This window comes from Chinchilla lanigera, unplaced genomic scaffold, assembly GCF_000276665.1.
Source record: "Chinchilla lanigera isolate Chin_1 unplaced genomic scaffold, ChiLan1.0 scaffold00002, whole genome shotgun sequence".
Lineage (NCBI taxonomy): Eukaryota > Metazoa > Chordata > Mammalia > Rodentia > Chinchillidae > Chinchilla > Chinchilla lanigera.
This window is the reverse complement of record NW_004955403.1, coordinates 25509884-25523498: the sequence shown is the minus strand read 5'-3', so window position 1 is coordinate 25523498 and position 13615 is coordinate 25509884. Positions and strand designations below refer to the sequence as shown.

At 36.7% G+C, this 13615-nt stretch overlaps 1 protein-coding gene across 1 annotated transcript in view; it reads left to right on the top strand.

Annotated features, from left to right (window-relative positions):
• The window catches only part of Wwc2 (WW and C2 domain containing 2), a 119812-nt gene that overhangs the window by 78914 nt on the left and 27283 nt on the right, over nucleotides 1-13615 (top strand). Inside the window, exons 16-19 of the mRNA XM_013513141.1 lie at nucleotides 7258-7382; nucleotides 9364-9562; nucleotides 10848-11012; nucleotides 12512-12604. Of these exons, the coding sequence (XP_013368595.1) occupies nucleotides 7258-7382; nucleotides 9364-9562; nucleotides 10848-11012; nucleotides 12512-12604 (582 nt within the window). The remainder of the gene's footprint in view (nucleotides 1-7257; nucleotides 7383-9363; nucleotides 9563-10847; nucleotides 11013-12511; nucleotides 12605-13615) is intronic.

Here is a 13615-nt window from a genome sequence, read left to right as displayed (position 1 = left end):
TATGACTTTTCACCATGCTGTTTCTTCCTTGGAGCCATCTAACAATGGACTGACCTTCTAAAACTGTGAGCCAAAATAAATCTCTTTCTTTAAGTTGTGGATATGGGGTGTTTTGTCTGAGAATGGGAAAGTCACTGATACAGAAAGATTTATAACAAAGTACATAGAGCCTATGTAAATAGTCTGGTGAATTATCACAAAGCAAACACATCCATATATATACTATCCAGGTCAAAATTAAGTATATTACCATCACTCTAGAATCTCCCTTGTGCCCTATCCCCATCAATACCAGCCTCGCCTAAACACTGTCTGTTTTCTGACTTCTGTCACCTTAGTTTTGTCTGTCTTTGAATTTTATATAATGGAATTATTCAGTGTATATTCTTTTATGACTGAAATCTTGTACTTGATACTATTTTTGTGTGAGTCTTCTATCTTAGACTGTAATTATGGTTCATTCATGCTCATTGCTGGGTAATATTTTATTGTATAATTGATGAATACTTGAGTTTTTACTAATTTGAAGGTTATTGTGAGTAGTGCTTCTATTAACATTCTTTTGCATACCTTTGGGTAAAAACACTGTCTATCTTCTTTCACTTTAGCTATTTGGATAGATGTGTTAGCACTAACTTCATTCTTAATTTGCATTTCCCTGCTCATAATATGTTTAATTGCTAAGTGGATATCATCTTTTGTCAAATGTCTATTCAAGATTTAATCTATTTTTTATTATATTTTTTAAAGTTTGGTAGAATTTTTTAATCATAGGAATATTTTGTGGCTTAATTTTACTTTTTCCTAATGTTATCTTATAGTGAGTAGAAATAGTTTTAATGATGTCATCTTTGCTAATTTGTCCCTCTATGCTTAATGCTTTTCCTTTCCTGGTTAAGAACTATTTGCCTCTACCTAGGTCATGAAGGTGTTTACCTGTGTTGTCATATAAAGGCTTTATTTTATTTTTTTTTCCACTTAGATCTGCAATCCATTTGAAATTAATTTTTGCATAAGGTATGAGGTAAGGGTCAATATTCTTTTTTATCCTTATAGTAGTTGATTGATCCAGCATCATTTATTGAAAGACTTCTTTCCCAGTTATGCTGTGCTATCACCTTTATCAGAATTTAAGTGATTGTTATGTGTGGGTGTGTTCTACAAGTTAGTTATCTCCCTTTGTTACAGTATTTTATAGACCTAGGTTTAAGACTTTGAAATTGATAAAAGAAAAGAAACTAGAAGTCATAGGCACCAAGACTGCCTGAGTAGGACTACAAAAGCATAGGAAATAGTAAAAGGAATCAACAAATGGGAGTACATCAACTTTAAAAAGTTTTGCACAACAACCAACAGAGCGAAAACACAAGTTACAGGATGGGAGAACATCTCTTCCAGCTGCTTTTCCAACAGAGAATTAAAATCTGGAACAGTGGTGGCCAACCTGTGGCACATATGCCACCACCAGCTGTTAGTTATCATTGAAAGCTCTAAAAGGTTTGCCATCACTGATCTAGAACATAAAAAAAAACTTTTAAAGCTTACCAAGAAATCAAATAGCCCAGGCAATAAATGGACAAATGATTTGGGTTTTTTTTTGTTGTTTTTTTTTGGTTTTTCTCCAGTACCGAAAACCGAACTCACGACCTTGCGCTTGCCAGGCAGGCGCTTTGCCGCTGAGCTAAATCCCCAGCCCCTGGACAAATGATTTGAACAGACACTTCTCAAAAGAAGTACAAATGACCAATAAATATATGAAAAAATATTCAACAAATTTTGCCATTGAGGAAATGCAAATCAGTACTACATTGAAACTCCATCTCACCCAAGTCAAAATGCCTATCATCAGAAATACAAAATATAATAACTGTTGATAAGAATGTGGGGGGAAAGAAGCCCACATTCTATACTGCTGGTGGGAATGTAAATTAGTACAGCCACTATGGAAATCAGTGTGAAAGTTCCTCAAAAATCTAAGAGTAGAATTATCATATGCCCTGTTATACCACCTTTTGATAAATACCTGAAAGAATTAAAATCAGAATACTGCAGGCATGCCTGAACATCTATGTTTACTGAAGCACAGGATTTATACTAGCCAAGCTTGGAGCTAGTCTCACTGCTTATTAACAGACAGTGGAGTACTACTCCACACATACTCTCTCTCTCTCTCTCTCTCTCTCTCTCTCTCTCTCTCTCTCACACACACACACACACACACACACACACACACACTGGAATACTACTCAACTATTAAAAAGAATGAAATTATGTCACGTGCAGGATAATGGATAAAAACTGGAGATCATCATGTTAAATGTAATAAGTCAGACTTAGAAAGACAAGTATGTTTTCCCTAATATGTGGAATCTAAAAAAGATATCAAAATAGAACAGAGACTGTTATTATACAAGAGATGGAAAAGGGTATATGGGATGATAATAGGGTGTATGACATGATCTAAATGTATGCATGTGTGAAATTACTGCATTGAAACCAAGTACTGCATTTTAATAGGCACTAATACATATTTTTAAACGTGCAGTTATTTTCTTTCCTTCTCTTAATGAGATAAGCTATACATTGACCAGCTTTTCAGTGTTAAACTGCCCTTGGTTTCTTGTAATAAAACAGACTTCATGGTATATTTTTTAATATATATTGCTAGATTTGATTAGTTTTTATTCAGGCTCTTTTCACTTATGTACATGAGAGATTAGTCTTTTTAATTTTCTTGTGATATCATTGTTAATTTTTAGCATGTGGGTTTCTTGTTGGCTTCAAATGTTGGAAAGTATTTCTCCTTTTTAATGTCTGTGAAAGTTTTTGTAAAATGAGCATTGTCTTCTTTAAATGTTTGGGAAAATGCCCAAGATAATTCATTAGCCAAGCCTATAGTTTCTTTTTGGTAAGAGGCTTTTCTGAACCAGGGTTCTACAAGAGAAGTAGGCCTTCAAAAATATTTTGAATGACTATTTTCTGAATTCTCTGAAGATGGTACGTTACTTGCACCATACAAAATCTACTGTTTTGAGTTACAATGGATGCCTGGGGCATTAAGTATACCAGTTACACCCCCAGCCTTGTCCATTTAATCAAAATCTTAGCATAAAGTTATTCATAATATCCCTTTATTATCTTTTTACATATGCAAGAATTTCACTGTATTCTGTTTCATTCCTCATATTGGTAATTTTTTCCCAGTCTTACCAGGTACTTATCCAGTTTTTTATTTTATTAGTACATGTTTGTAGTTCATGCAGTTTGCAGTCATTTTGGGGAATAGTTACATACATATCACAGCTTGTTTCTTTTTATATATTGCCTTTCCCTTCTCTCCTGCTCCCTCCAAGAACTAACATTTGGCCTTGTTTATTTTTCTCTTTTATACATAGATACATATATTTGTTTACTATTTTGCCAATTCCTATTTTTTACTGCTTCTTTGCTTCTGTTTTCTTTGGGTTAATTTCTGTTCTTTTCTGCTTCTTGAGATAGATGCTTAGATTTTCCTGCATTTTTTTTTTTTTCAATATATGCATTTGAGACTAAAAAATTTCTCTTTGAACACAGCTTTGGCAGTTTTTCATAGTGTGATGGGACATGAAATTGTGCTTGAGTTAAAAACATTTTATACTGCCTTAGGTGTGATCATTGAAGTAAAAATTATTTTTGTTATAGCGTCCTATTGGTATTTACATTGAAGTTCACATAGGAATTTATTTCTGTTATTATTGTTTAGATTTTGTACACCAAAAAACAGTTGATGTTGAAAGTATTGATGCTTTTTTATAAACCATTAGGTTTTTTTAAGTGCTCTTATTTAATTTCCAAACAGTTGCATCCTTTTGCTTCTTTTTCTTCTGCTTCTCTTTTAGCACTGATTTCTACCTTTATTTCATGGTTTTCAGAGAACAGAGAGTGCATACTATGTAATTGTATAGAATACTGGGTCTTGTTTTGTAGCTTAGCATGAGATATGTTTTTGGTAAACATTCCATTATTCTTGAAAAGAATGTATATTCTTTATGTCAAGTTTCTTAATGTTGTTTTTCAAATTTTCTACATCTACTAGTTTTTCAGTCTGCTTATTTTATTAGTTATTGCTCAGTATGTTTAAATCTCACTAACTTACAATGGCACATAAGTATATTTCTACTTGTAGTTTTGGTAGTTTTTACTTTTTGAATCTGTGTTATTATATAAATATAAATTTAGCATTGTGTTCTCTCTATTCAACTGAACATTTTATTATTATGAAATGTCTCTATCTCCAGTAATAACTATTGTTTAAATCTACTTTGGTTTAGTAAGGTATATAAGCATGTTATTTTAAATCAGTTTCTGCATAGCTTCTGTTTTTCCATTCTTTTACTTTCAAGCTTTCTGAGTTCTTGTAGTAAAAGTGTTCCTCTTGTAAACAATATATCGTTGGTAATGGTTTATTATCCAGCCTTAAAGTCTCCATCATTTAATTGAAATATTTAGCTCATTTGCATTTAATGTTATTATCAATACATTTAAATTTTAACCTATCGGGGCTGGGGATTTAGCTCAGCGGCAAAGCGCCTGCCTGGCAAGCGCAAGTTCCTGAGTTCGGTTCCTGGTACCGGAGAAAAACCAAAAAAAAAAAAAAAAAGAAAATTAAATTTTAATCTATCATTTTACCATTTATTTTCTTTTAGTCCTATCTTTGTTATTGTTCTCCTTCTTCTGAATTGTTTCTTTCAGAAGTTTTTCTTTTCTATTAAATCATACAGTAGGACCCACAGATCTATGAGAGATGCATTCAAAGATCTTCAGTGAATACCTGAAACTGTAGTACTGAAGCATATATATACTATATTTTTCATATATATATATGTATATATATGTATATATATGCACAAATTCAATGCCTTTTCTACCTTAACTATCGTACACTGTGACTATAATTTTTGCAGTTTACAGTATGGCAGCAAAACTAGCATGAATGTCTTTTTCCTTCTTCACAATTTCACAGGTTTGAAATAATTGTTTTTACCATAGATGTTAACAACTCTCCATATGATTCTTTTTCTTTATTGTGAACTTTCACCTTTTCCCTTAAAGTGCTTTATAGCTTCCTTCAGCATATCTGTATTGCCAGCATCACTACCCATGCACTTTAGGCCCATTATTAACTAAATTAAGGGTTCTTGAGCACAATGCTATGATACAACAGTCATTTTGATAACTGAGGTAGCTATTAAGTGACTAGTGAACAGGTAGTATATACAGTATGGATACACTGGACAGGAGATGACTCATTTCCCAGGTAGGACCCAGAGGAAAAGTTAGAGATTTAATCATACTAGAATGCTGTTCAATTTAAAACTTATCAGTTGTTTATTTCTGGAATATTCCATTTAAAATTTTGGGGCTGTGGTTCATTGTGGGTACCTGAAAGCATGGAAAGCAAAACTTTAGGTAAGAGGGAGCTACGACATAGCCTTCCACCTCTTGTTGTTTCCCAGCATAAAATCTTAAGTTATTAGGAGTTACCTTCAGTTAATATCTTTACTTTTCTCAGACAGTTTAAGGGTTTTAAAAGACTTTAACTCCACTTACTCACTCGCTTCCTTCTTTGTATTGTTATATATTGTAGTGACATATGAGTCCCATAAAACATTATTATTTTATTATAATCAATATTCAGTTAGATTTTTCTAGCTTTTTGCCCCTGCTAGTGTGTTTTTATTACCCTTTGCATTATTGTACTTGCATGTGTGTCATTTTCCTTCTACCTGAAGAATTTCCTTTAATATTTCTCTTTCTACAGGTCTGTTGTTGTCTATTTCAGCCTCATTTATGAAGGACAGTTTTTGCCACGTATTGAGAATTCTGGGTAGAAAGTTATTTCTTTGAACATGTCACAGATAACATATTGTGTCATTTGACTTCCATTGATTGTGTTGAGCTGTTGGAGAACAGGATGACTTTTGATACTTACAAAGTAATATATTCTTTTTTCTTTCACTGTGTAAGGTTTTCTCTCTTTTATTTTCAGCAACTTCATTCTAATATGCTAGTAAAGTTTTCTTTAGGTTTATGTAATGAAATTATCTGCCATTTCATGAATTATAAAAATTTGAATTCCTTATTTAAATACCTGCAGTGTGCATATCAGCTGTGGGTCTGCCTGTTTTGTCTATTGTTTCTTTTGGCTTTCAGTCATTAGGTCCTAATGGAATGCTGGTTATTGTGTTCGAGGGACTGTGGAGGCTCTTGCTGATATATCTTCCAGAGAGGATTTAATACTCTTCTAGAAGGCAAAATACAATCTGGGAAGATTATCCAAATCACCCAGGCCATCTGAATTCTAATTTTCTTCTCCATGGGTTCCTTTGGACAACTGAAATATCTGCTTATTATTTTATCCGTTGGTCTTTGCTTTTGTTTTTCAGCTTCTCGCTCTGCACACATATATAGCTTAGGAATGAAAAATGCCTTGGCAGGAGTATGAGGGATAATATTTGGCTTACCGTGAGTTCGTTTTCAGTGATCATGGGTGTGCTGCCTGCCTTGGCTGTCCTCCCGATCCTGCTCTCACAGTTCCAGGCAGCCAGTCTGCTGGCCTGAACATCTCACACCTAGACCAGACAGACACCCTCAAGGGGAAAGAGTGGCAGTGACTCTATAATATGCTACCATTATCTTTCAGACTTGATAGTTCACACTTTAAAAGAGCTTAGAAAATAGTGTTTAAAAATTACTTAAAGCAAACCAGGCCTTGTGGCACAGGTCTGTAATACAGTTAAAGTCATTTAACCTTTTTGTATTTCTCTTCTCCTTGGAATCTTGGCCCTCTAGTCCTGATAGCCTTTGTTACTTTTCACTGTTTTAAAATACTTAGGAGATTTTTTTGTTGTTGTTATTGTTGTTTTGTTTGGGTTTTGTGGGTTGTTCTGTTTTGTTTTGGTTTTTGTCTTTTGGAGACAGGGCTTCACTCACTATGCAGTTCAAGCTGGCCTTGAATTCACTTTATAGCCTAGGCTGGTCTCGAACTCACAGTGATCCTCCTGCCTCAGCCTCCCAAGGCATGCACCACCAGGCCAGGCACTAGGAGATTTGTTTTCTGTTTCATTTTATTCAGCTTTCGTTTTTGTTCTCAGCAGAAGAGTTGGGTCTGGTACAAGCTGCTTCTTCACAGCTGGAAGTATAAGTCTGCATCTGCTAAGTTTTAAATCATTTCTTGGCGTGTGTAATGTTAATTGCCTTATGTTTTACATTCTCCAGGATGCAGTGTCAGCCTTGCTTGCGAGAACATCGGCTGAGCTGTTAGCTGTTGAACAAGAATTAGCACAAGAAGAAGAGGAAGAACCGGAGCCAGAAGAAGAGCATCAGGGTCTAGAAGGAGACTGGTAGAACAGTCATTTTCCTTTTGTAGTGGCAGCCCTCTGAGGAGGCTTTGGCTTCTTTTAGGATACTACCAGGGAAACCTTTCTAAGTTCATGTCTTATTCTGGAATTATGGAAAACAGTGTGGCTTTAGGCAGCTATGGCTAGAGAAACTCTCCTTGGTTAAAGGAGGTGGTGAAGACTGTGGGCAAAGTTAACACATTAGCCACATTTTTATTCTTCTTCGAGGATTTGATTTTCTTTTTCTGTACTGAGATTAAACCTAGAGCCTTTGCACTGTGCTACATCCTCAGTTCATTTTTTTGTTTTAAGGTGATATCTCACTAAGTCACTAAGTTGCCTGGGCTGAGTTCAAACTTGAGATCGAAATGCCTCAGCCTTCCAGAGTACTGGAATTATAGGCCTGTGTCACCAGGCTTGGCTTGCTTTAGTAAATTTTTAGCACTATTTTCAAAACTCTTTTTTTAAGCGTGTACTATGTTTTGACAGACAGTGGTGGTGGCTTATTATACAGTCAGATAAATTAAAAGCTGGATTTTGATTTGTACTTTAAATACCAGGAGTGCCATTTAGGCTATGGTAAGACAAAGCAAATATTTGGGAGATATTTTCTCAATAGCCATTTCTCTATCTGTTACTACTGTTGCCTTTAATTCCTGTTTCCTTCTCTGTATCTGTACCCTCTGCTTTAAAAAACGATGGCCACGTTCACCCATCTACCTATCTAAAGAGCTATCTTTCTTGCTTTGTCCTGTTTTCTCTAAAAACAAATTTTAGTGAATGCTGCCATTTTAAGTGTATATGCTGGAAACTCAGATTAACTTTTACATAGTTATTTATAGTGTTATGTTTGATTCAACTGCTGTTAATGCACATGTGCATATAGCTATATAGTATATGCATATTGTGCATTTGTGTATATGTATGTATATATTAAACTTTTAACAAGCTCGGAGTGACAAGGTGTGTCATAAATAACACAGTCATGGACATTTGAAAGGAAAAGCTATAACAGTGGTATAAAATGATACAGAGACATTGCTTATAGAAAGTCAGTTATAGTGAATGAAAATCAGAGCAGTGCAGAACAAATAAATATGAGAGTGATTATATTTATCATAGTATCTTTAAATACTAAGTCTTTCTCATGTTTGCAAAGTACAATACTTGGTTTGGTTTATAAGTCATGGTAGTCATTGGTGATTCCCCCTTTTGTCCATCCCACGGTTAAATATTGAACAACTAGTACATACTAATTTGTCAGTACCAGTGTGTCATCAGTTAAAATTAAAGCTGAACCTTCAAATATCAGTGGGAAAAATGTTTCCATTCTGAGAATGTGAAACTGAGCAAAGCAGGAGATGTTCTAACCATCCTGATATTCCTGCTTTATATATTTTATATAAACTGTCTTCCGTTCTGGAGCACTACTTGTATTGCCATCTGAGTCGTGGCACCACTTTTGTGAAGGAGGAGCTCATGTGGCACCGAGTCTCCCTTTATGCAGGTTCTTTCTGCCAGATTATGAGCACAGCCAAGAAGGAGTATTTTTTTCAGAAATGAGTATTTTTAATTACTGTGTCTTTATTCACTCTTAGCTGAGAGTAACCTCCATCTATTATATAATTAATTTGATAACAAATAACTAGTAGCAAGTATTTTATAGAGCTTCCATATTTTTAAATGTCAAGATTAAATTTATATGAAGCATTCAGATATGTTTATTCTACTGTCTGGAAGTTAGGTAAATTTCATAAATTTAAAATTTGGGTACCAAATTATGGTGATTTTGCTGCAAATCGCCAGAAAATAAAGTGAGAACTTTACTTTTTTATGTGCTAGTTAAAAGTTCCAGTCAAAGAATGGCTTGAATATGTGTAAGTCCATTGTTTATGTCCTTGATGACAGGCTGATATGCCAGGTTGCAGTGTTCATGGAGGATGCCTGCTTGGCTTAAAGTGTGCTTTGTTTTATTTCGCTATAGGTTAACAATGCTGAGAGAGGCCTCTGGTGAAATTGTGGCTGAAAAAGGGGCTGAAGTTAAGTTGGCAGAAGACAGTAGCTTCACAGAGGATTTAGATTCATGCGCTAACTCGCCTGAGATGAATGAAGACAGGTGTAGGAAAGAAAATGAGTGTGCCAGAAACCATACAAGAGAGTTACCTACTGGAATACCTGCCCTGGTGAATATCCAGCTGTGTCTCCCTAAAACAGATGCCTCGCAGGCACCACTTAGCCTCAGGAGACACTAGTCTGTCCCTTCAGGTGTAATTTCATATTGGGATTTTGGTCCAAAAGCTAATCATGAAAGGCATTTATTGGAATGCTCACTAAGAACCATTGTAAATACTTTAAAAGTATTTTCTGGATTAAATAACAATAGCATGACTACTTAATTGTATCAAGTTGCAAAACTATTTCAATTTCAAAATGAAAGTAAACATCTGAAGTTAATTTTGGTTAGATGGTGTTCTGCTTGAAATCTCCTCTGGCAGGTGGCAAATGATGTGATGTAGGCACAGGTGCCAACCAAGTGATAAAACACAGGCAGCTTTGTTAGCAAAGTGAGAGACGTGTTGAGACTACCATCCCCAGATGGGGAAAGTCCTTTTCCAGCTTTGCGGATGCTGGCACACTTGGGATGTCTGTAATGGAGTTCAAAAAATTTCAATTCAATATTCCTAAGAAAATATCTTTTCTGACTGAGAACTTCCTTTTACAAAGAAGCAAACTTTCATCAAAAGGCAGGCCTGGAATCAAGTTATACTTGTAAGATAGAAGATGAACATCTGCCTGTGCCTATAGTTTGTATTTTTTTTTTTTTTTTTTTTGTCTTCTCTTCTGGCACCAGGAATCGAACTCACGACCTCGACCTTGCCAGACAGGCGCTTTGCCGCTGAGCTAAATTCCCAGCCCCTACAGTTTGTATTTTGAGACCCTTTCATTTTTATTTGTTATATTTTTGTTGCATTTCCAGTGATTCAGAAAGAATTCAAACTCAGCTTCACAACAGTTGTTATATATGTATAATTATATATTCTATTTAAATCCATAACTTTGTGGTATATTTTCATTTTCTTATATTTAATTATTTTTATCATTTATTTGGAAGAAAACTAATCAGAAAATACAGTGGTTAAGGATGATATGTTTTCAAAGAGGATTCTTTATACAATATCTCCAAATCCAAACCTTCATTTTCAAGTCTAACCTGTTAAAGGTGATCCCACTGTTTATGGGGAACTTTGTTGAACAGCTGCCTCCTATCTCCTGCGGGTAACTTCCTACGAATGCAGTAGAAAACCATTCTCCCCACTTTCCCTACACAAGTATTGTTCTCTGTCCTGCAGGCGTCCCTGGTGCTAATGACTGTGTTTGCCATTAAATGTTTCCCTCTTACTTAGAAGAAGGGAGCATAAATGTACACGCACCTATCAGCTCCTGACAAATTGCCAATTTCCCTTGTAGGTTGACAAAGAGACAAATACCGATGAAGCAGTTAGTGACAGCATGGCAGTTCGCCCCAAAGACCGCAGCAACCTGAGCTCTCGACAGCATCCTTTTGTAAGGAGCAGCGTGATAGTGCGCTCCCAAACATTTTCTCCAGGAGAGCGGAGCCAGTACATCTGCAGGGTGAGGTGACAGTGCTCCTAATGAAGCCTTAGGCCTTGAGTTTCTTCTCTTCCTGCCAGTTAAGGGCCCATTAATGACAAGACACTGTGCCTTGGGAGCTACAGAGGCTGACTACAAATACTAATGGCTAGAAGTGCCATAACATTGTGAAGGATGTCATACTCTCAGGGTTCTTTTTATTTTCCCACAAATTTAATGTCTCACTGGTTCTAGTGTAATTTATTTGGTGAGTAAGTGAGATTCAAGGGCTAGATGCTAAGTATTTTTGAACTTCTGTGTTTAGAAAGATAAAGTGGTTTTTAAGATATATTTTATTTCTGCTGCATATCATATATGCTTCAAGCCGGGTTAATCTTATTGAACTGAAAATTGTGACTTGGATTTTAGGAAAACAAAAATCATCTCTTTAATAATGCCTCTGGACCCAGAATCAGCCTCATAGTTCTGTGAAGAAGACTGTGGGATTTACTTTAGTTTACCAAATGATACTCCTAGAAGTATTTATGATTTATAGTAAGATTTGATAGTACATTATAAAATAGATTAGAAATCTTTTTAAATAACAAACATTCATTCAAGTCAAAAATATTTTTATTAAGCACATTGCTAGAAACTTGCAGACAAGAGAGACCCAGAGCCCTGCTTTTGCAGAGCTGTCTTGGTTACTTTTCTCTCACTGCTGAGACAAAATACCTGATGCCCAAAATTAAGGGAGGAAATGTTTATTTAGCTCACAGTTTATGGAGGTTTCAGTCCATACTTGGCTGGCTCCAAGGCAGAGTGGCGCATGGCACAGGACAACCGTTCATGGTGGCCAAAAATAGTAAAAGCAGCAAGAGCACAAGGGAAGAGTGGCAACTGCAAACAGCCTCTTTCTCTCCCTTACATGTGCAAACTACCCGCCCGAGGGGCAGGTGTAGCATTCACACCAATGATCCCAGCATTGGACCGTAAAACAGTCCTAAATCTAGAAGCCCACCCCATGACTGCATGAGGATCTGGGGGGGACATGCAGACACAAACCATAACAAGAGCTTTCTTGTGAATGAGCCAGGCTATAAAGGATATGGTGAATAATCAGTGAAGTGTCTTGGACAGGGATCTACACTGTACGGGGCTGGGAATTGTCAACAGGGCTCTGAGTGGGCTTCACTGAGAAGGCAGCATCCACCAGAGACCTGAAGCAGGTGCTGCCTGAGCCACAAGCTTTCTGTGTGTGTCTTAACTTGGACCTTGAGCTCTGTACTTTATGTAAACCTTTCTTTAAGGACACTTGTATTGAATATTTACTAAATATACAAAGGGCCATTTCATTTTTTAAAATGTATAATTACCTTAACTTGTGACTTTGATAACTACTACCAAAAGGCAGTTACTTAAATTATTTAAGAAGATTAAGACTTAAGAACTTTTCCAGAGAGGATAAACTTCTCCATTCTGATTTCTGCCACCACACTGTTTGTTATATGGTAATTTTTTTTTTAATCTTTTGTCACCAGTTAAATCGAAGTGACAGTGACAGTTCAACTTTGGCTAAAAAATCACTCTTTGTGAGAAACTCCACTGAACGGCGCAGTTTGCGGGTCAAAAGGGTATGTATTCCCTCAGCCACATCCCACTGCCCTGGACCAATCCACATTCAGGAATTGCAGAGCATAAATTCCAGAACTGCCAGGTGTCAGTGTTCCATGCTGTGAGGCTGTTGACTGAAGCCTGAGTGATCACACCGAGATGCAGACGTTAGGTCAGTTACGGAACCAGGGAGGATGTGCTTGAAAGCATTCATTCATCACTGATTTGGAGCCTGTTAAAATTTAGACTGGAAATTGGTTCTCAGTGTCTTGGGAGAAAGAGCGAGCCGAGCCCCAAGTGCATCATTTCTAACAGTGCTGCCACATCTCCACACCGTGTCTGGCTCTGGAGCAGTTGTGGGAGGAGGACAATACCTGCTACCTTCTCTCAGGAGCAGACACACTGCAGAGGAGCAGCGTTGTTGTTTACTTTTTGAGGCACACAGCTTTGCCTAAATAATTGTCTTTAAAAAATTAAAATGAATGTGAATGGGCTAGCGCAGGTCAAGTTTTCCTGAGGCCATCAGTCTCTGGCTGTGTTAAGGATAAGTCTGAGATAATATTTAAATAAATTAAAAGGCCAGATTCTTCAAGTAGTTCAGAAATTCCTGTTTACTTCCCAATGGCTGAAATACTAAAGGAAAGTTACTTGTTTACTGCTGTCATTTTTGGCTTAAAATGTTTGTTTGCTAAGCATGGAGTACTGCATGTGTTGGCCTCTCATCAGGGCGTAGGTGGCCACCCTTAGGAGTGTACTCTAAAGGAAAGACTCAGGTGTACACAGTATGCTGGGGAAGACAGGGAGTGAGCTTATCCACAGCAGAATCTAACAGAGACTCTGTGGAGTAGGGTTGGGTGGGGGATCCTGTGGCCTTGAGACCTGGGTAAGAATGCAAACAAAATGATAGCTTTGGGGCATGTAGGGAGTGTGTGGTGTGGGAGAAGTGGGGTGGAGTGACGTGGACAGGAAGGCACACGTGAGTGAGGAGCGCCCACATGGAAGGGGGGCTGGGGGCTAGAGGGGTGAGTTGG